This window comes from Molothrus ater, chromosome 2 (genome assembly GCF_012460135.2).
Source record: "Molothrus ater isolate BHLD 08-10-18 breed brown headed cowbird chromosome 2, BPBGC_Mater_1.1, whole genome shotgun sequence".
Lineage (NCBI taxonomy): Eukaryota > Metazoa > Chordata > Aves > Passeriformes > Icteridae > Molothrus > Molothrus ater.
In genome coordinates this window covers 41,412,344-41,432,600 of record NC_050479.2, presented here as the reverse complement: position 1 = coordinate 41,432,600, position 20,257 = coordinate 41,412,344, and the positions used below count along the sequence as shown (strand labels likewise).

General features: G+C 39.3%; 2 protein-coding genes across 4 annotated transcripts in view; one reads left to right on the top strand and one right to left on the bottom strand.

Moving 5' to 3' along the window:
* Positions 1 to 7,062, top strand: part of CLDN10 (claudin 10) — a 58,032-nt gene extending 50,970 nt beyond the window's left edge. For both annotated transcript variants that reach the window (XM_036379286.1, XM_036379285.2), the window contains exons 2-5: positions 1,041 to 1,202; positions 1,367 to 1,448; positions 5,983 to 6,090; positions 6,690 to 7,062. In XM_036379286.1, coding sequence (XP_036235179.1) covers positions 1,041 to 1,202; positions 1,367 to 1,448; positions 5,983 to 6,090; positions 6,690 to 6,804 — 467 coding nt within the window. In that variant the 3' untranslated portion in view covers positions 6,805 to 7,062. The remainder of the gene's footprint in view (positions 1 to 1,040; positions 1,203 to 1,366; positions 1,449 to 5,982; positions 6,091 to 6,689) is intronic.
* Positions 7,063 to 7,709: 647 nt separating this feature from the next.
* DZIP1 (DAZ interacting zinc finger protein 1) overlaps positions 7,710 to 20,257 on the bottom strand; it is a 37,796-nt gene continuing 25,248 nt past the window's right edge. For both annotated transcript variants that reach the window (XM_036379283.2, XM_036379284.2), the window contains 8 exons: positions 18,110 to 18,255; positions 17,627 to 17,822; positions 14,971 to 15,100; positions 14,742 to 14,792; positions 13,742 to 13,944; positions 13,270 to 13,400; positions 9,617 to 9,788; positions 7,710 to 8,878 (listed from right to left, as the gene is read on the bottom strand). In XM_036379283.2, the coding sequence (XP_036235176.1) occupies positions 8,796 to 8,878; positions 9,617 to 9,788; positions 13,270 to 13,400; positions 13,742 to 13,944; positions 14,742 to 14,792; positions 14,971 to 15,100; positions 17,627 to 17,822; positions 18,110 to 18,255 (1,112 nt within the window). In that variant the 3' untranslated portion in view covers positions 7,710 to 8,795. The remainder of the gene's footprint in view (positions 8,879 to 9,616; positions 9,789 to 13,269; positions 13,401 to 13,741; positions 13,945 to 14,741; positions 14,793 to 14,970; positions 15,101 to 17,626; positions 17,823 to 18,109; positions 18,256 to 20,257) is intronic.

Genomic DNA, 20,257 nt, shown 5'->3' with positions numbered 1-20,257 from the left:
GTTTTATTACATATTAAAACGTTTATGCAGGGTTTGGTGTTTTTTTTTTTTGTTTATTTATTGTTACATAAAATTTGGTGTAATAGGCAATGACAATGTGGTTTAGCTCTCAACATTTCCACCCACTGGAGATCAAAGCAAAAAGAATGAATGCCCTAATAGTGGGAGTTCATTTTCATTTTAAATGAGATGTAACAACAGGTTATGAAGAAAAACATCTTGTGATGGTTATTCAGCTGTGTAAGATTGCAGCGTTCCACCCCGTAAGCAGCGATATGAGATTATCACAGTCCTTCAATTACAAGATATTCTCAGAAGGGAGAAGAGGCCAAGCAGCCCATTGTCCCCTTGAAGGGTCCTGCCCTGGGAGGTCCTTCTGGGAGCAGTCTCAGGCAGCACAGCCAAATTGTTTGTGGCTGAAGCCAGGTGGAAGCTGTTTGTCCAGGTTTAAATATGGCAGTGATTTGCTTTATCCCAAGGGACTACTGCTGTGCATGGAGCTGAGTGCGTGGCTGACTTCCTTGCAGAATGAGGGCCTTCTGAGCAAATCCAAATCAAATCAGCGGCGCATCCAGGCAGGTCTAGGAAGGCTCAGGACCCCAGCCAGGGTCTCTGCTGCCAGCCTCACTGCCAGCCATATTGCACCTGCGACACAGCTGGACTGATGTAAGACTTGCTTTGAGTGCGCTGCACTTGAAGAGTGGCTCTGCAACTTATGACCTGATTGCACCACGTGGAGTTGCTCTTCTAAACCTCATGGGTATAACCTCTTGCAGATGCTATACTCAGTGCCATGGGATAATGTTTTGGAGCCCTGAGTGCCATAGTATGATTCTTATGAGCTGGGCACGGGTGATGATGCCCTGTGAAGGGCACACATCACCTGGAGGAACACAGTCAATGGTAAAGTGATACTGTTCCAGCCAAAGTCTGAGTCCACTTGCAATTGTGAGTGCCTGATGCTGCACAGAGGGAGGGAAAGTAGAGCAAAACTTGTCATGGTCCCAGTTCTCATATTAGCCTTGCTCTTTCTCTCACAGGTTACATCCAGGCCTGCAGAGGATTGATGATCTCCGCTGTCTGCCTGGGCTTCTTCGGTGCCGTTTTTGGACTGGTTGGGATGAAATGTACAAAAGTCGGAGGCTCTGATCAGACTAAAGCAAAAATAGCTTGTTTAGCTGGACTGATTTTCATACTCTCTGGTAAATATACTTTGTTTTTATCAGTTTGCATATTTGAAGTCATACCAGAGCCGCTTCTTTTCTGCAGAAACCCGTGCACAATTCTCCATGACTTCGTTGACTTCAGGGCCAGGCCTAAAGCTCTGCTGCCAGCTCCACTGAATGGTTTGTCTTATGCTTTTCAGGGTTGTGCTCTATGACTAGTTGTTCCCTGTATGCAAACAGGATTACGTCTGAGTTCTTTGACCCTTCTTTTGTTGCACAAAAGTAAGTACTTTCCTATACCCATAAATCTTTCAAACAAATAGACCTTAGGTTTCCTACCGCACGCCACAGCCTGTTTAGACAGAGAGCAGCTGCTTCTCCCCGTGGGCAGAGGAGGAGAGTGGGCTGCAGTTTTATTTATCCACAATTTCTAACTGGAGCAAGCAGGTGCTGAAATTCAATGAACAAACACTTTGCTGCACAGTGATGGCTCTGCAATCCATGTGCCCAGCTCTACCACGGGCTGGCAGGGCTGCTGGGGTTAATTGGGAACGGAGCCTGCCTGGATGCCAGAGGTGCGGTAAAAGAATTGCACAAGACACAGGGGCTCATTAGGTGCAGCATTTGATAGGGAAGGGAGAAAATATTTCCTGGAGCCTTTGATAGAAGGTGGCTTTGATAAAGGTGTCGAGCACCATGCAATCTTGATTCCTCTTGAGGAGAGGTTCCTGCAGGCTTGGTGGAATTTTGCAGGCAGATTTTCAAATCCAGGTGACTGAAATTTGGATCATAAACCTTATCAAAACCACGATCTTTTAAGCATTAACATAACTACTTTGCCTATACCTGCAATTAAATTTAAGAGAGTGAGTATTTAGAGAATTTTGGGATCTACACCAGAGATAATGAGCATCCCTGAAGACTTCCTTTAAAGCTGTGCAAATTCTCAGGATCTGCAAAAGCAGCAATCCACAAACCAACACTTCGATTTTGGATTGACATTCTTTACCAAGTCTGAAAATGTTGGCTGTAAATTATACCATCAGAGACTTTCATGTTTTGCCTTAATACATGCTGTAAACTCTTTTTTTAAAGGCAAGGATTTTAAAGTTTTCTTGGCAGTGATTCCAGAATATGCCAAACATTGGGTGTACATTTCTCTGGGATCCAAGTAAGGGATCAGTAAGGAACCCGGACCCTTTATGTTTCACTTTGACAGAAAGAAAATAGTCTGAATAAATAACACTAAAGGGATCTACATTTGCAGTAGGGTTGACACTGCTTTTCCTGAAACAGCATTAGTTTTGTATTAGTAGTCTTGTATTAGTTTTCTCCATAATTCCCCTATAGTTTCTGTTTATTTGATGTAGAGAAGACAGGCTTGAAAGGCCACCAAAAGAAAGGAGGATGTGAGGTTCTTTGAAGAAAATGGGGCCTGGCTATATAGACAGAAGTTAATTATTCATCAGGCTTACTGTTATTAGTGAAAAATACCATGTTTGCTGCCAGAAGTCCTTTTCCTACACTGTATTCCTACCCTTGACTGCTGCAAAGAGCAGGCAGATCTTATGGTGGAATTTTACTGTGAAGGAATGAGAAATCCAGTTTAAATATTGAAATAATGGTAGTAAAACATCCTCTCCAGAAATTACCTTTTTTTTTGTGGGACAACCAGCATAGCTCAGCTGCAGGCAGACATAATCATGATTGCAAAGATAAAGGCAGAGAGGAAATCCTGAAATTTATTGAGTTGTGCACAATGAACGTAGCTCATGCAGTGACCTTGCATCAGACTGAGCTAATGATGGCATTCAGCTCCTTCCTCTCTCAACTGATGCAAAATTTCCATTTTGTTGCCATCTCCAAACCCTTACTTTGTTATGCATTGCAGGCACATTTAAAATGTTTGCTGGTATATTGTGGAAATTTGGAATTGTCTCTTCACTGAGAGAGGGTTTCAACCTTTTGCCTTTTACTGCACATTTCTCTCCTGAAGTTAGTCTGGCAGTGTCAAAGACAGGCTTGAGATACTGTTAGTGGGAAACAAATGACACAAGATATTCAGCACCTTGTGTCAACCATCAAGATTTCCCTCCAGCCTTCTTTGCTATTTTTAATTGAAATTAGCTGACTAACCTCCCACATAGGCATTGACATGCAATTGAAAATCTTGAGTTTTCCTCCTAAGTACCAATATAAATCAGAAAGGTTGTTCTCTCTGTTTGAAGATGTGGAAGAAAGACCTATCAGGATAGCTCTGCAACTCATTAACCTGGCAGTGTGGCAGTCCCCCAAGCAGGGCCATACTGTTTAATCTGTTTAATCATAATATAGTAACAAGTGTTGCTTCAAAAGGTCAAATAATCCCAACTATGAAGGCTAAACCCCATGTCTTCTGTCCCAACTAGTAGGTAACACTCAGGTACCCCTTTTCTACCCAGTTTTATCAAATATAGTCATGGTTTCTTTTCTGTAGAATTGAAGAGTTTCAGGAAGGGAAGATAGCGCTTAGGGAAGATGGTCTCCTTAAATCCCTCAGCCTCTAGTCAACCATTTTGTGTTGTTAGACAAAAACATGGAAACTTGTGTTTCCCACTTTCGAGGCAAATGGTCTTGGCAAGTAAGTTGTTACTGCAACAGCCATCTTGGATCTTGATCCAGCTCTGTTCTCCAGCAGTCTGGTGATGTGCATTGACTTCTGTGGGGAGCCTAATCCTGGTCCTTGTACCTTAGGTGTGCTCTGGCAGTCCTGGAGGGATGGAGGGATCCCTATGAGGGGGCTTACCTCACATCTGAGCTAGTCCCTCTGATCTGCTTTTACAGGTCAATGAAAGAGGTGCTTTGAAAGTGTTTTAGAAGTGCACTTTGTGTGTATTTCTTGCGTGTTGAAATAATAAGATCTTAGGTGATGAGCTCTGATGTAGATCTCTGTTTCTTATCAGAGAACACCGTGTTCTTGGAGAGACACAAATCTCCTTAAGTCACGTGAAAACCGTAGCAAGGTGGTTGGAAGTGTGAGCATAAGTACAATTAAAATTTTACAGGTTTAGCAGATTTTGAAGTGAAATGGGATTGGGTGGAGAGTTTTCCAGAGTAGAAGGAGCTATGGTTCCCAGCAGTTTAAACTGGGGATTGAGTCTGTTAGCTCCATGCTGGTGTTGAGGAATGGTTCTGAGGCAGAGTCAGTTTATTTCAGCTTGAGCTTGGTGTCTCCAGAGAGGGAGCCTGAACAAAGCAATTCCTGGGTCTTTATCCCCTCACAGTCCGTGCACCTGATCCTCATGTGCTCTTCACGGATCTTGCATGTGCCTCCTGGTCTAGTGATGATTTATGGTCTGGAGTCTTCTAACACCTCACTGAATTCTTTTTGAGTATTTCTCTAGTACCCTTTTGTAAAGATACAAGTATTTCAGAACAGCTGACAGGTATTTTCAGTTAGATATTTTGGTAATGTGGAATTAGAGCCTGTGCACATGGAAATGTTCACAACTAGCTGAGAAGTGCAGCTACACAGTGTTGCAGTTGCACAGGCAGGCTGTCAAGGAGGGGCTTTTATTTGGCTGCCTCACCACAGTTTACAACAAATCAATTTAGTAGCATCTGCTTGAACAGCACAGACTCCTGGTTGGTAATTGTGGCTGGAGGGGGGACAAGGGCTTGTGTTTCCATGCAAGATCCCAGAAGTCTGGAGAAGATAAATGTCTCCTTAAAGGGAAATTGCAGCAGAGAAAGAGCAAGAGACACACAAGTGTTTTCTAAAAGGGAGGAATAGGAGACTCTGAAGACTGTTGGGCTGCAGCCTAATGCAGGTCATCCTTAACATGCTTTTAGAGTGGTACTCAGGCAGAGAGCTGGGGAATGGAGCAGACAAAGAGCATCCATGGTTTGCTGCTTGTCTTGAAGCTTCAGCGCTGAGGGGAAAGAAAAGAATCTCTTCCCAATGTTCTTCTTTCCCTTCATTTACTACTGTTGCTTTAGAAACATGGACTTAGTGGGATAATGCTCCTAAAGCACCACTGTCTCCTCTCAGTGACAAAGGGAGCAGTTCCTGGCAGCAGTTTGTGGTTGGCTGAGGCAGCAGAGGGAACCATTGCTGGTGACTGAGAATTCTGCCCATGGAGGTGCTGGGGAGCAGTTTCTTCCAGATAGAATCCAGCCACAGGGACTAGAGAAGGAGAAATATGCTGGAACATGCACCTGTGTGTGCAAATGCTTATACCAGACACACCTGTGTATGTATATGCATATGTTGCATACATATACATTGCATGTGTATTCCATATGCATATTATGCATATGTACAAACTCATGTTTTAAGTAGGCTGGTGTGTGGATGATGAGGGATGGAGGCAGACAGATCCTGAGAGCCAGAGGGGAAACTTAAGGAGAGTAGTAGGCAGAATTTGTAGCAAAAAAGCCCCAGCAAAAGCCCCGGTCCAGTTTGGTTTGGGAGCCAACAGGAAAAAAACTGAAATGGAGGAGCTGGAGCTGTAAACGGGCCACAGAATGACATAACCCCACAGCAAAGCAATCCAGGAGGAGATGGACAAAGGCCAGGCCTTCCCCTAACCCTAACCCTAGCTGAGCAGGGAGAGAAGTACTGCCCAGCTGTACTGCAGGGACTGCCTCCTGAGTCAGAGGGAAATAATGAAAAGAATGTGGGTGAATGGCAGAGCTGCTGATTTTGTGGTAAATAATTTATGTGTCAATGGAAAGTTATTCAAGAAAAATATAGTATTTAGTTATTTTATTCTGGAAATAACCCTATTAAATTAAATGCTCTCTTCTGTTAAATACATTTATTGACTTCTTGTAGGTATGAATTAGGAGCAGCTTTGTTCATTGGATGGGCTGGAGCATCACTCTGCATAATTGGTGGCATTATATTCTGCTTCTCAATAGCTGAAAACAGTAATTCTGCAAGGTAAAACACAAGTTTTACTTACTGAAAGAAATCATACCTCTGCATTTTTACCTGCTATATGTATGCAGTTTGATTACTGTCTCAAAACACTTTGCAATGAGATTCTGAAAAAGATTGCGTGGATAGAAGAAAATAAGGGGATGTAAGGATAATCCACCAATAAAGAAAAGCTCTACAGGCATGAATAGACAAGATTCTTTGATCTCAAATCATCAGATCAAAAGCTAGTGGTGGTGGCAGTGGGACCTCCAGCAGCTGAAGAGGGGTGCTAACAAAGAGGAACAGCTGTAGAGAGTAACTATTCACCTAGGGTCTGCCACAATTTAAATTATTTCATCATTAGGCCCTAATTTACTTAGCTGTGAAGAAGGGATAAGGGGTATGTGTTACAGGAAAGTGTAAAGACAGATGCAAAGAGATAGCTGGAGTGGCAATGTTTAACTAGAATGGGACCACACAGAGTGGGAATGTGCCACCTCCCCTGAAATTTGTAGGTACATTCCCATACATTTCTTCTGGCTTTATTACTAGAATGCCTGGATGCAGAGATGCCACCTGTCTGTGGGAAGAGCTGTAAATGGTTGTTTCTTTCTCTTCAGGAGGGGCTATGCCTATAATGGAGCCACATCTGTGATGTCTTCTCGTACAAAGGTGCACAACAGCGTCCCTGACAAAAGCCCACCCAAGCACTTTGACAAGAACGCCTACGTTTAGTTGCACTGCTCGAAGACTCAAAACGTTTTTAAACGTGATTTTGTACGTTTCATTCACAGTGATTCCCCCCACCCCAAGCCCTATGTACTTACCACTAAGACAATGACTTTTAAAAATATTAACTTGCAGCTTTTTACATATTGATGTAAATTTTATTATATAATATTTTAAGATTGATGTTGGTATTGTAAAGTTTATACCTGGAAATCATGAGCTGATGTTGCATTCTTGAAAAAAAATAAACGATGTATTTACTAATTCAGTTTGTCATGTCAGCTGCTTATGGGAATGGCATCACACACACTGTATTGGCATATTGCAGTTCAAAAATTCAGCTTGTGGTGGGTTTTTTGTCTGTCCATGGAAATGTGATGACTTTTGAGGGAGCATTTGTACAAGTCAATAAATGAGAACAGAGATTACAAATAACCACAAAATGCTTTCTAGATTGAGTCCCTAAAATCAGACTCAAACTCAGGTTTTTTGTGAAGTTTGAACTGATGGACCTGGGGAATTTCAATAAAAGTTGGTTATTTTGGGATGACAGTGTAAATATAAAAAATGAACAGTCCTATTTAATAATGGCACAGTATAGAAAAAGTTTTGTATATGATATTATCTAAATTACATTCAAACTATGAAGTCAAGGTTCTTTTTGTTTTATGTTATTTTTGTACTTCATTTAAGTAGAAACACTACTGTGTTTTTTTAAAGAAGGCAGCCAATATGGACAAAGCAGAAATGTCAAGTACTTCTGCAATGGCAGGTTAGTGCTTTCCTTACTGTGGCTTGACATTGTGATTTTTTTCTAGTTGTTGTCCTTTTATACTAACAAAGACTGAGCTCCAATACAAAAAAACCCCACAAAAAACCAACTTCCCCATATAAGAGGCATTTAATGATGATTAGTTTTAGAGCTGAGGCTTTTTTCTTTTCATTTAGTGTTTATTGTAAACCATGGTAGAAACTTAATAGTTTAATACATGGACATATTTTCTTTAAAATGTTGACAATTTTATATAAAGTTCATGATAAAATATAAAAAATATGCATTAAAGATTGTATAAAGTAATACTCTGCAGTATATTCTGTTCATTGGTTTCTTGCAAGACCAGTTTCAATCTTTAATGTAAACATTAGAGGTAAAATCTTCACCTCAGAGAAATGATAGAGACTTTCACCACTGAACTCATGAGTGTGCTGGTTTTGGCTGGGGTAGAGGTAATTTGCTTCACCATGGCTGGTATGGGGCTGTGTCTTGGATTTGTGCTGGACACAGAGTTGGTAATAGAGATGTTTTTAGTATTGCTAAGCAGGGCTTGCACAGAGCCTTTTCTGTTTTTCATACCACCACATCAGTGAGGATAGGGGGTGCACAGGAGGTTTGGAGGGGACACAGGTGGGACAGGTGACTCAAACTGACCAAAGGGATATTCCAGACCATGTGACATCATGCTCAGTATATACAGTGGGGGAAAAAGGAGGAAGAGGAAGACATTTGGAGTGATGGCATTTGTCTTCCCAAGCCACCATTACAAGTGGCCCTGTTCTCCTGGGATGGCTGAACACCTGTCTGCCCATGGGAGCAGTGAATTAATTCCTTGTTTTGCTTTGCTTGTGTGTGTGGCTTTTGCTTTCCCTATCAAACTGCCTTGATCTCAACCCACGAGTTTTCTCACTTTTACTCTTTCAAGTCTCTCCCCAGTTCCACAGGTGAGGGAGTGAGTGAGTGGCTGTGTGGGGCTTGGCTGGGGTTAAACTATCACAAAAAGAAAGAAGAATTACTTTGTTTCCAAATAGGCATGGCCAGTAATGCATATTTCAATATTCTTTTTCAGAGTCAGACTGAAAGACACGAGAGCTCTGTAAACAGTATTCCTTGTTATTACTGGACCAATGAGAGAAGTTACTGGGAAACACTTGATGTTTTCACCTGCATTTTGAACCCAGGCAGAACCCAGAAGCGGGACCTCCAATCAGGAATGGAACAATTATATGTCTGAAGAATCACTCCAGTCTGTTACAGTGACCAAGCTGCTTTTTAACGTGCTTGTATTATCAGCTTCATGAAGGCCTTTTAAAACAAACAGACAGAATAATTAATAGTTATTAATACTCTTTTGGGGATATTTTTACTTTGCATTTGTCTATAAAAGAAAATGACATGCTATATGAACAAACACCTGTGGACTTCAGGAAGCCCCCAAATTGCAACCAGTAAGCAAATGACAAGTGTTGATAATATGTAGATTGTTTCTCTCACAGCAGATAAAGCAAGCAGTCAGTGCCAACCTTACTTTCCCTTCAAAAATAACCAGAAGTATCCTTATGTAACTGACACAGCTTTAACCTTTACATATATTGATATGTTAGGGTTAGAAACTACTATATAAATTATATGTAAGATTGAGGCTTTTGCTTTAGCACTAGTTCAAATATTTACTTCAGCCTGGTAAATCAGACACCTTGAACAAACCTGAAATGTTATTATTCTCAAGAAAAAGGGAGTTCCCTTCGCCCTTAAATTTGGAAAGAAAAAATACCTCAGATGATTAATTTTTAAGATGATGTTGAAGTCTGATAATATTATGGTTTAAAATCTCAAATTTAAGTTGGTATCTCTGTGTACTTATGTGTGTGTGTGGTTTATGTACCATTAAGTATCATAAAAACATGATATTTATATAGCAAGAAGCCAAACACAAAGGTTTTCTTGTTCTTTTCTTACAAAACCCCATCTATTGAATTACAATGTGTAATAGACTGTACTGAATCCTCCTCTAGGTGGGTCAGTCACTTATGAACACATTACCTTCCTCCTTTGGTGCACTCTTCTTGGGAAGGCCCCATGCATGAACCACAGATGCAGCACTGGGCTCGTTTTTCTGAACTGTCATCGCCTTCTGACCTCTGTTCTCTTTCATCAATAAAATGTCTTCTTCTACTGATGAAATATCCCAATCATCTTCATCAGCTTCTGCAAGCTAACAGGGACAAGAAAAAAAACAGGCATTTTTCCTTTGTCTGTTCAAGCTGTGCTGAATTCTTTCCTAAACTCAACAATGTGAAACTGCTCAAGGAGAATGCACTGGCACATGGCCTTTATGAAGTCTATCATCACAGTTTTAAGATCCACATTAATTCAATTACCTAAATGATATTAATTCACTGTTACCATTCTGAAACTAAAAGAGGTTTGGTTGTGGTTTTTTGTTTTTTTTTTTTTAAGTCAGAAACTGCAAACATTTTAAGTTCTGCCAGTTCTGTATCTGGCATAAACCTCTGTTTTCAGGTATTATATACCAGCCTTAAAATAGGATTATTTTTTCTGGGATATTCCAGTGAGATGAAAGTCATTTAAGCATTAGAATGTAGATTACTTACATGAAAATAAAGATATGACATGCAAGGTGGCAGTTTACAAGCATTCTATACTCAAACTAGGAAAAAATATTGCTGTAAAGGCCTTTTCAATTTAAACCTAATTTATTTAAAGATAAAATTAAATAATGAACATTTTAAAAACTGCATGGTGCTCAAACTTTAAATATACGTTCCCCTCAAGACTCAGTGTCAGCATGTACAAACATATTTTAATTAAGTGGTGGATTTGTATACTAAATTCACAAAATGAGACAGATGAACCTGAAGGCAATGAGTCCATGGTCTTTCTTACCTCATCTGCCTGAGAACTAAATGTCTTCATTCAGCTTTAGCAAGAAAAGCTACAGAATTTCCCTACTTTTCAGTCAAATGTGGTTTGATGGATTTGAGCTGTTTTTAGAGAGCTTAACTGTGGAAAGCAAACAATGTTTTCTCCCAAAGCTAAAACCTTATTTCACTGGAGTCTCCAGTGTTACAGTAAGGATCTAGATGGTGCTTCCATTGCACAGAAGGAAGGTTCAGATGCTATTAGAAAGCAATGTAAGGTATGTATAGGCTAGAGAAAAATCAACAAATATGAACATGTCGTGTGTCTCGAAAATGGGTAAGGGACTGCAGTAATGCTTATCTTGCAACATAACTCCATTTTAACATTGCAAACTGTTTTTCAAAAACTGACAGATCTGCTCAGTGTGCTGTATTATTAACATACCAGAATTCACTATTGCTCTGTTTCAAATGATCTGCATTTGGAGGGTGTGGTAATGGGAAAGTCAGTCACGTATATTGAGAAATGCTGGAGTAAGAGTTTCCTTGAACATTCAAGAAGTCCCAAATGATCGTTAAAGTAAAAAATGGAGATAAACATGTCAACTTCCAACAGAATTCAGTTTTGATCAAGTGTAAGTACATGGCACCAATCAAAACTGCTAAACAGTTTTATTAACTCAAAGACTTATATAAAGACATCTACATTAAATATATAAATATGGGCATAAATATATGCATATAATTACTAAAGTATACAAGATGGTTCTTCTGTAAAGATTGCAGAAAAAAGTAGCAGTGCCTGCCCTGGTTTCATAAGCTTATTCTGAACTCATGGTGTCCATACAAGATACAATAGGGACACAATGTATTCTAAATGAATCATAGCAACAATATTTTTCATAAAATGATGGAAAGATGTGGGTTGGAAGAGATTTCAAAGATCATGCAGTTGAACTCCCCCACAACAGCCAGGAAAACCTTCCACTAGACCAGGTTGCTCAAAACCCTCTCCAACCTGACCTTGAACACTGCCAGGGATGGGGCATCCACAGTTTCTCATCACTGTTCCAGTGCCTCACAGTAAGAATCTGCACCCTCACAGTAAAGAATTTCTTCCTAATATCTAACTGAAACCTTTTCATTATAGTCTAATTCTCTGTCCAGAAGGATCTGTTCCATGATCTTTCTGGGCACAGAAGTAAGATTAACAGGCCAGTAGTTAATCCCAGGGTTCTCCTTCTTACTTTAAAGAAAATAGATTTATTTTCAATTAGAGACTTTTTTCAATCAGAGACTACACTCAGCTGTGATGACTTCTCAATTATTATGGAAGAATGGCTTGGCAACTATATCAACCAATTTCCTTAGGACTCTGGGAAGCAACTCATTGAGTCACATGGATTTATATAAGTTCAGTCTACTCTGGGGGTCTCAAACTCAACCTTCTACCACAATAGGATGGATTTCATTCCCCCAGTACTTGCCTTAAGGTTCAGGGGCTTGAGAGATGTCGGAAGGGAGATTTACCAGTGAAAAACATGGCGTTTTTAAAACATAGGTTTTGAGATTTATTTTGCTACAAGTCTTTGCCATTGAAGCCCAGATTCCTGAACACAATGGCTCACCAACTAAAGATCCTTACAAAATCATCCTGCCAATTTAACTGTGAGCACTTTGTGGTGTTGAAAAATCTGACACTACAAAGAATTTGGAAATAATGCTAGATAGAAAATTGCACTGTAATAGTCATGTCTGCGTTGATAATTTTGAGTCTGGTGCAATTTGCAGCTCCCACACAATCAATGAAAAACTTAGGTGTCATCAATGGCAACTACAAGGACACAGGCTAAATGTGGTTATGCCATCCTCATGGCCAAAGCTGATTAGGACAATCACTCCTTTCTGGAAAATGAAATAGAAGTGTCACCGTTTCTGGAGGGAGCGATGAGTTTCAGATTTAACTCACAATCAGGAAGCCCTAGGGTATCAGTTTTATTATAGATAACAGGATTTTCAGTAATTATTATTTGCTAATTTAGTGAAAAAATATTGTATTGAATGCTAGAACTAGTACCTGTCTGTCTACTTCAATCTAGTAACAACTACTCAAACTGAAATAAAATCAGTATCTGCTGTTGATGTCTCATTTGAAGCAACTTTTGTTCCTTTTAAAAACTGTCCAAGCAAAGACCCCAAATTGCAGCAAAATGGTTTACCAATTATAGAACTCTAAACTGAGGAGAAGACCAGGATGTTAGGAACCTGAGGGGTAAAGAGTCTATTGTGTTAGTGTTCTGCTGGTGAACACAGGCCATGCTCAATGGGCAGCAACAGATCTGATGCAGTCTGAAAGCAGTTAGTGATTGTGGATTGATGCAGAACAAAGACCAATGGAATCTGTCCTCTCATTAAAATGTATTTAAGGGACCCATATTAGATAAAGCTCTAGAAATAATGTTTTTAAATATCGATAAGCAAATCAAAACAAGACACTAGGAAAACAAGTAAAGGAGGACTCTCTATGCTGCTGGAATAGAAGATAAGAATGATACCATGCCCAAACTTTGAGCTGTACTGATCCAAACCAATCAAGGCATAAGCTAAAAAAGCAGTGTGGATGAAATAACTTGCCACTGGTCCCTTGCTACACCAGTGCTGGTCTACCCAAAAAGACTACTTAGCTGTAATTCCAAAGCTGCCTTGGAAAATTAAGTTCTTTGTTGCATCAAGATGATTTCAGCGTGAAAAAAAATTCAACATACATATAGTTCAATTACTGAATGTAATAATGCTGCATATTAAAAGTGATACCTTTGGTTCTTTCACTCCTTCTTTCTTAGTAAATGCCTGTGCAACATTAATTCCTCCAGCTGGTTTGTTCTTACTTCCATGGTTAGAAAGACTCTCTCCAACTTGTTTGGTCAGTTTTTGAATAACTGTTGCTAAAATTCAGAAAAAGATTAAATTGACAGTTTCCATTCGCAAGGAGGGACTTTACTGTAAACCCTCTAGAAATTTTCCTCAAAGTAAAAATAAATAAAAGATGTCTCTCTGAGACAAAGATTGTGTCTCTTCCTGCATTTATATAGAAGAGCATGATACACATCTTTAAGTAATATATTAACAGAAATACATTAGCAAAAACATAGTGTTTACCTATAGATATATACTCTCAAGACTAGGTAGTCTGCCTTCACTATGTTTTCTAACACAAAAATATTACCATGAAATGCAAAATCATGCACAGCTGCTACAACATCCATATACAAATGCAGTGAAAAACCTTTAGAAGTTTTGGCAGGTGTTCCAGTTTCTTGAGGTCCATTTTCCTCCATCCCATCCCCATTGCTTTTGCCAAAAGGCTTCTGAAAAGCATGGACTATGCTGCTTGATGGTTTTGACTGCTTTTGCAATGCCTCTGGTGCTACATAAGACTGTTTCATATCATCTTCATCAGCTTCTTCCTCTGAACTGAATGGTGGTGTTCTAAGGAAAACCACATGGAATATGAGCACTTACTGGGTTTCAGTGCACGCATCAATGCATACATGTTTAAGCTTCCTTGCATTTTCCTTTCCAAGAATGTGCATTTTTCCTAGTGCAAAATGACAGAATCTCCCCTAAATTTTAACTATTTAAAAGAAAAAATTAAAAGAAATCACGCTGCTAATTAAATTCAGAAAGTTATCCCAAATGCTCTCTTACACACACATGGCTCTTTACATTTACGCAACCATCTTACAAAACAAGAGACCAATATAAAACAAGTCTTGCCAGGCAAACACAGATGGGCTTTCATGCATCAGCAGGTAGAGCAAATTTCAGGGTCAAGGAATCTGTGCCACAGAAAGTCTCTTGTGACAACAGTTAGATGTGGGAATTTTTCAGTGCAGGAAGTGTCAAAGTAATGCACCTGTTGTGAATGGAACATGGAATATTGTATTTCATTTTGGCTGCACTATGAAAATATCAATAAACAACAAAATTAGGTCCCCAAGGTCTCTAAATGCTATTAACACAGTCAGAAAAAGCATCTAAGAGAAAAACTAAACAAAGTTATCAATCTTATTGAATATCTTTTTCTCAACCACAACAAAGAATACATATGCTGAAAGAACAACATGATATCTTTCGGGGATTATAATAACACACTCAAATGGAATAACACTTTAAATCAAAAAATGCCCAGACGATGTTTATGAATTTAGCTTAATAATAGTTTTTGTGTGGCAAACATGTCAACAAAAATGTTGTCTTCAAAAAGGCAAGGAAACAAAACATACGTGATGCTAGATGTCTTTCTGGAAGCTCCACTTCCAAGAATCTTCCTGGGGCTAAAAATAATGAGACAAGTTATTTCAAGACTGATAGCAAGCATAAATCTTATATGGAAGTTTTGTGAATTCTTTCCTCAATTCTTACAATTGAGGAAATGTTCACATCAGCCACAAAACCCCAAACCCATAGTACTGTTATGTGAGGGATGAGTGTTTTTAGAATGGCATCTCTTACTTTGGTGTAGAACTATAGTCAGGGATGATTGCTCTTTGTCCAGGTGGGCGGACAGCTGATGGAGACCACTTGGATGGTTTTGGAGGTGTGGCAAGCGAGGAAATTCCCAATGAGTGGCACTTGTGTTTTTCTACAAGAAAAGTTATCTATGTCATTCACACAATCAACATTCAATATCTTTCCCATTGAATTCCTACAATTAAAGATGTTACAGAATATAGTTTCACAAAAAAATAAGAAAAAATGCAATTCTTTTCCTCCAAGCAGTTCAGAGTTACCATGATTTGGGTTAAAAAGTGCAGCAAGTTGGAAAAAAATAAACCCCCTTGCTTTACAGCAGGTCCTTAGAGACCACACACATTTCAGAATTTAATCCTTGGCTATGCCAAGCATTTTGACCCAGGAAATTAAGCTTGTGATTGCAATTGTAATGTTAGTGCTATAAACAACTACCAAAAGATAATGTTTATAAACATATATACAAATGTGTATATATATATATATATATATATGTACAGATGTATGTATATATACACATGTGTGTATGTATACACATATGTATGTGTAATATGTGTGTATATATACTTCTAGCAATCCAAAAAACCACATAATTTGATAGACTGGCTCTTTGGAATGTGACCAGACCTAGTGTTAACAGACTGGTAGTTCATGCACCCGCTGTGGGAGCTGTAGTTACACTTTTGCAACACAGCGATACAATACCAGGTGGAGAAGGCCCCATGGAGGTTGTGCGTGCAGCAGAAAAGGGGAAGAATGGGTTAACAGCCTTAGGTTTAGACATTCCTACATCCAAGTGTCAAGGGCACAAAGGAGATTAAGTTCCTCAGAGCCTGACAGATTAAAGGAGCTGCTTCTGATACCTTGGAAAAATAGAACATAGGTAGAATCTGTCTAGATTAGAAGAATTACAACAGTTAATGGGAATTTTAGGATATTGGTGCAAACATCCCTGGTTTCTCTATTATTGCCCATCCCTTGTACATTTTGCTCAAAAAGGGAAAGTCATGGGAGTGGACTGAGCAACACATGAAGCAGCTCTGGAGCTTTGTCCCACAACCCCCCCAGGGACCCTATTACAGCAGAATGGGATTCTGTTGAGAACATGGCACTGCAGCTTGTTTCACACTGGCCCTGATGGACCAGAGAGATTCAGCCCAACTGCATTGAAAGAGACAGAACAGAGATATTCTGAGCTGGAAAGGGGACTTTAATCATCAGTCCAAGCCGTTAAACAAGTTGAGCCACTAAGAGATAACCTGTCTGGACAAACCCCAATGAAAGCTGTATTGCTTTCATTTTCCAGGAATGATACTGAGAATGATGCCAGCACATCTTCACTGGAGATCAAGTTAATCATCCGAGGACTGCTTATTCTTGTTGTAGAAGCAACTATGGCCATCATGAACCAAATTTGGTTCACACATCAACAAGCTTGACCTGCAGGGTGGAGACCCTCACTTCTATCTATGGAAGCTAATAACTACGGTAACTAGAGTGCAACATTAATTCCTCCACACTTCTCACTTGGGAAATTTACTGTGGCAGCAAATATAAGGGAAGGAGATGAGGGTACTTTGCCCACTGAAATTAGAAAGGCAACCTCAATGCCACTGAATTTGACAGGGAATTTCAGTGCTGGTAGCATCTAATCAGTTTGACCTAGGACATCATTAAGAATACAGTAAGAAGGAAGATGGACAGCATCAGTGGTCAGACTCCCTCTTCAGATGGTCATTCACAGCTAGAGGAATTTTCAATAAAATACTTCATCCTGTTGTTGCTATGTTAATCTTGACTCTAATATGTTTTGGTTTTATCATAGACATGCACATAAAAATCTGGATAATGATCTGTCAGAAACATATACAGTCTGGGTGTGGCATAATGAAAGGTGTGGGGGAGAGGTATGAGCAATTGTTCTACAGAGACCCCCCAAAAATCCATTAAACAGGTGTGATAGGGGCACCAAATTGAAGGTGTTTCTGTAGTCACAGGGTGGATAATGCAGGAACAAGGCCTACAGCGATGAGATACATGATGAAGGGACTTCCATGAGATATGCCAAGAGATGTGTAGCTAAGGGATTATGTGGCCATGATGGCATGCTGAGGGGATGGTAGGTTATCAGGCAAAGGCTGGATGACCCTTATCACTGCAGTCAGCCAGGGAAGAGGGATTGAGGCTCAGGTGTCAGTGTTGGCGAATCTGGGATCACAAAACAAGACCAGACTCAGACTGCGACCCACATTACTGGTGCACCTGGGAACATGATCAGACTTCAAATGCTGAATTGGTTAAAATCAGAAATTAAGCACAGCCATATTCAGCCCTCCAGATCTGTGAGGACCAGCTGGAAAGAAAGGGGGTTTATTTGCTGCCAAAGTGCTACAGTCCCAACACAACACTATGTATCTTGCCAGAACTAAGATACTTGCTGTTAAACACCATGTCAAGAACCCTTTAAAGAAAACAGTTTAGTTGTCCATAACTATATAGAATGTTGATATGGAAAAGCAGGAAAGCAGCTATACAGAAATGTTGTCAAATAAAACTTTAAACAGCAGTTTAAATAACTTTAAACAGCAGTTTAAATAAAATGTAAGACAATGAAATAAGGCCCAAAATGCACTGTAACCTTCACCAGGAAGATGAGCACAGGCATCAGCTCTGCTAGAAGATGATGATCTCTCTTCAACCCGAAGGCCAACTTGACGTTCAAGGCGCTCTCGAATCCCTTGAATGGCGGGCTCATGCTTCCCTTTGCGTTCTCTGGCATATTCAATAGCTCGCAAAATTTTATTTAAGCGATCACTTGATATTCCACGAACACCCTAAGGAAACAAATTGTACTGTAAACACTCTTTCAGGCTTCAGATATCATAAAGCTTGTAGAAAAATCACAGAAGTTGGTAACATTGCCCACAAGTGTATCCATATCCTCCACAGCTGTAATTTGATGGCCATCCCCTCAGGTTACTGGTTAAGGAATTACAGTTATTTAAAACACGGAAATTTAGCTTTGAATTTTATAGGTTGAGAACTGTAGTACAGGAGTGAAAGAGAACAGAAGAAAAGTGGTACAAAGATTACCCTTCTTTTAAATAATTCAATATCTTACTGCTTTAATTCCCAAGGATTCCAGCTTCTCCTCCAGAGCTTGCTCCAAAACAACTCGCAATTCTTTAGTTAAAGAAGGATCAGACTTCAGAGCATTTATTAAATAGTGCTTACTTCTGTCTGGTTTTAGATCAATTTTCTCAATTTCTGAAATAAGAAGGAAAAATGCTGTTAAGAGATGTTTTTAAAATCCACATTACATGAGACAATTAAAAACTGCACTTAAGCATGCATTCTTTAGAACCAGCATAGACCTATATGTGCACTTTTTATCTACCTGGAATTGTGTAATTTTCAAAATACTGGGCTAGCTTACAAAAGCCAGCTCACTTGGAATTTGTACCTCTGCACATTGTACTCACCATCACAAGTATCTTACTGCTCATTACAGAATCACTGTAAAGATACAGCGCTGAATATTTGGGAACAAAGATCTTTACTTTTAGCATTGTACTTGAAAACTTCTGATAGAGACTATCTTCTATACTTAAGTTCTCTAAATGTGGTATTTCAAAGAAAAGCTGAATTCTAGCAGGAATTAGAACAAGAATACTACAAACTTTTTCTTAAGAAAAGCTTCAAGCAACGTGACATTCTCTGATAAAATCACCTACTGAAATTAAACCTTTGCAAAGTTGTAACACTTTCGAAAGTCTTGGTAAAGACAAAACCTTGTTTGGGGCAGACTGTTTCACAGAAAATACATGATGGATAATAGCCATCTTCAAAAATCTTCCAAGGACAAAGTTCAGTGTCGTGTTTTCTGCTATGCAAGTCTGTGACATCATACATACTTAAAAGCAGACAAAAAAGTTCCTATCTCTTTTCCTTGCTTTAAGTGTCAACAATGACACTTATGTCAATAAAAAACTCTTATGCAAGCAATAAAGAATCATCTAGACAGATTCTTCCATCTAAAATGAAGACAGACATTTAAGTTAGGACAAAGTATTATTGGGTCATAGAGGAGAGTAAAGAAGAAAAACACATTTAAAACCTGTCTGTAAAACTGTCACTGGCAAGACAAAATTTTACTGAATGCCACTTAAAGTAAAGGAAGCGATAACCTGTGGAACCATGATGGCTGCTTCTGTCTGGCAGTGGTCAGCAGAGCTGGCTAGGGGTATAAAACATCCCAGGAAAGCTGTAAACCACACTCCCAATTCCCCTGAAATAACAGGAAAATCTTGGGCAGGAGTTTGTCTTCCCAGTATGCCTTACAGGGCAGCAAAGTCATCTGCCACCCAATAGACAAGGACAGGAATGAAGGCATAATTCCATATTGTGACTTTCAAATATTATATTTTTAAACAAATGTGCCACTTTTTCTATTTGTAAACAATGACAGCTTATTAGAAAGCAGTTCCACTTACTTTTCATTTTTCTTTAAGGGAAAGACAAGCACCCTAAAGAGGAGACAAAAAAGCCTCAAGATGCACAAATGACATATTAGGCAGTTTTGAGAAACTGGCTTCCCATGGGGTCCTGGAAAGAACTATAGGTAATGGAAACTGAGAGTCCAATCTGCCATACTATTAGATCTGTGTTGAAGAGGACATAATCAGGCTGAAATCTCATCTGGTTTTGGGAACTGTGTGGACAACTCAGTACCTGACAGAGATGACATTAAAACTTTGATTTGATGACATTAAAAATTTGATTTATCTGGAGAACTGAGTCCTAGAAGAGGCAAACAATTGGTCTTGAGGAAACACAGGGCTATCTGACGATCCCCATTCAGGACAAGATGGCACTATGCAGTAAAAAATCCTCCCAGAAAGCCATATATGAGACATTTTAAAGTGGAAGATTCCCAGGAGCCTTCTGAAAATCCTACCTCTTTCCAATGTTAATCCTTACAAAAAACCAGATACATTTAAACTCATTTTTAAATTCCTAATTACTAAATACTAATAAGGGTAACAAGACTATCCAGCATTATCCTAATTAATGACAATATCAATTCTTGCTAATTTACTCAAGCCAAATCCTCTTTGCCAGAGCAATTATTTAAGGAACTATTTTCTTATTCATCCCCAAATACTAGATTTAACTTTTGAGACAAGGGACCTTACATCTGGTCCACTGTCTCAGCTCCTACATAATCCTAGAAAATTATGTTCTGAGTCAAGAATTTTCACACTCTCCC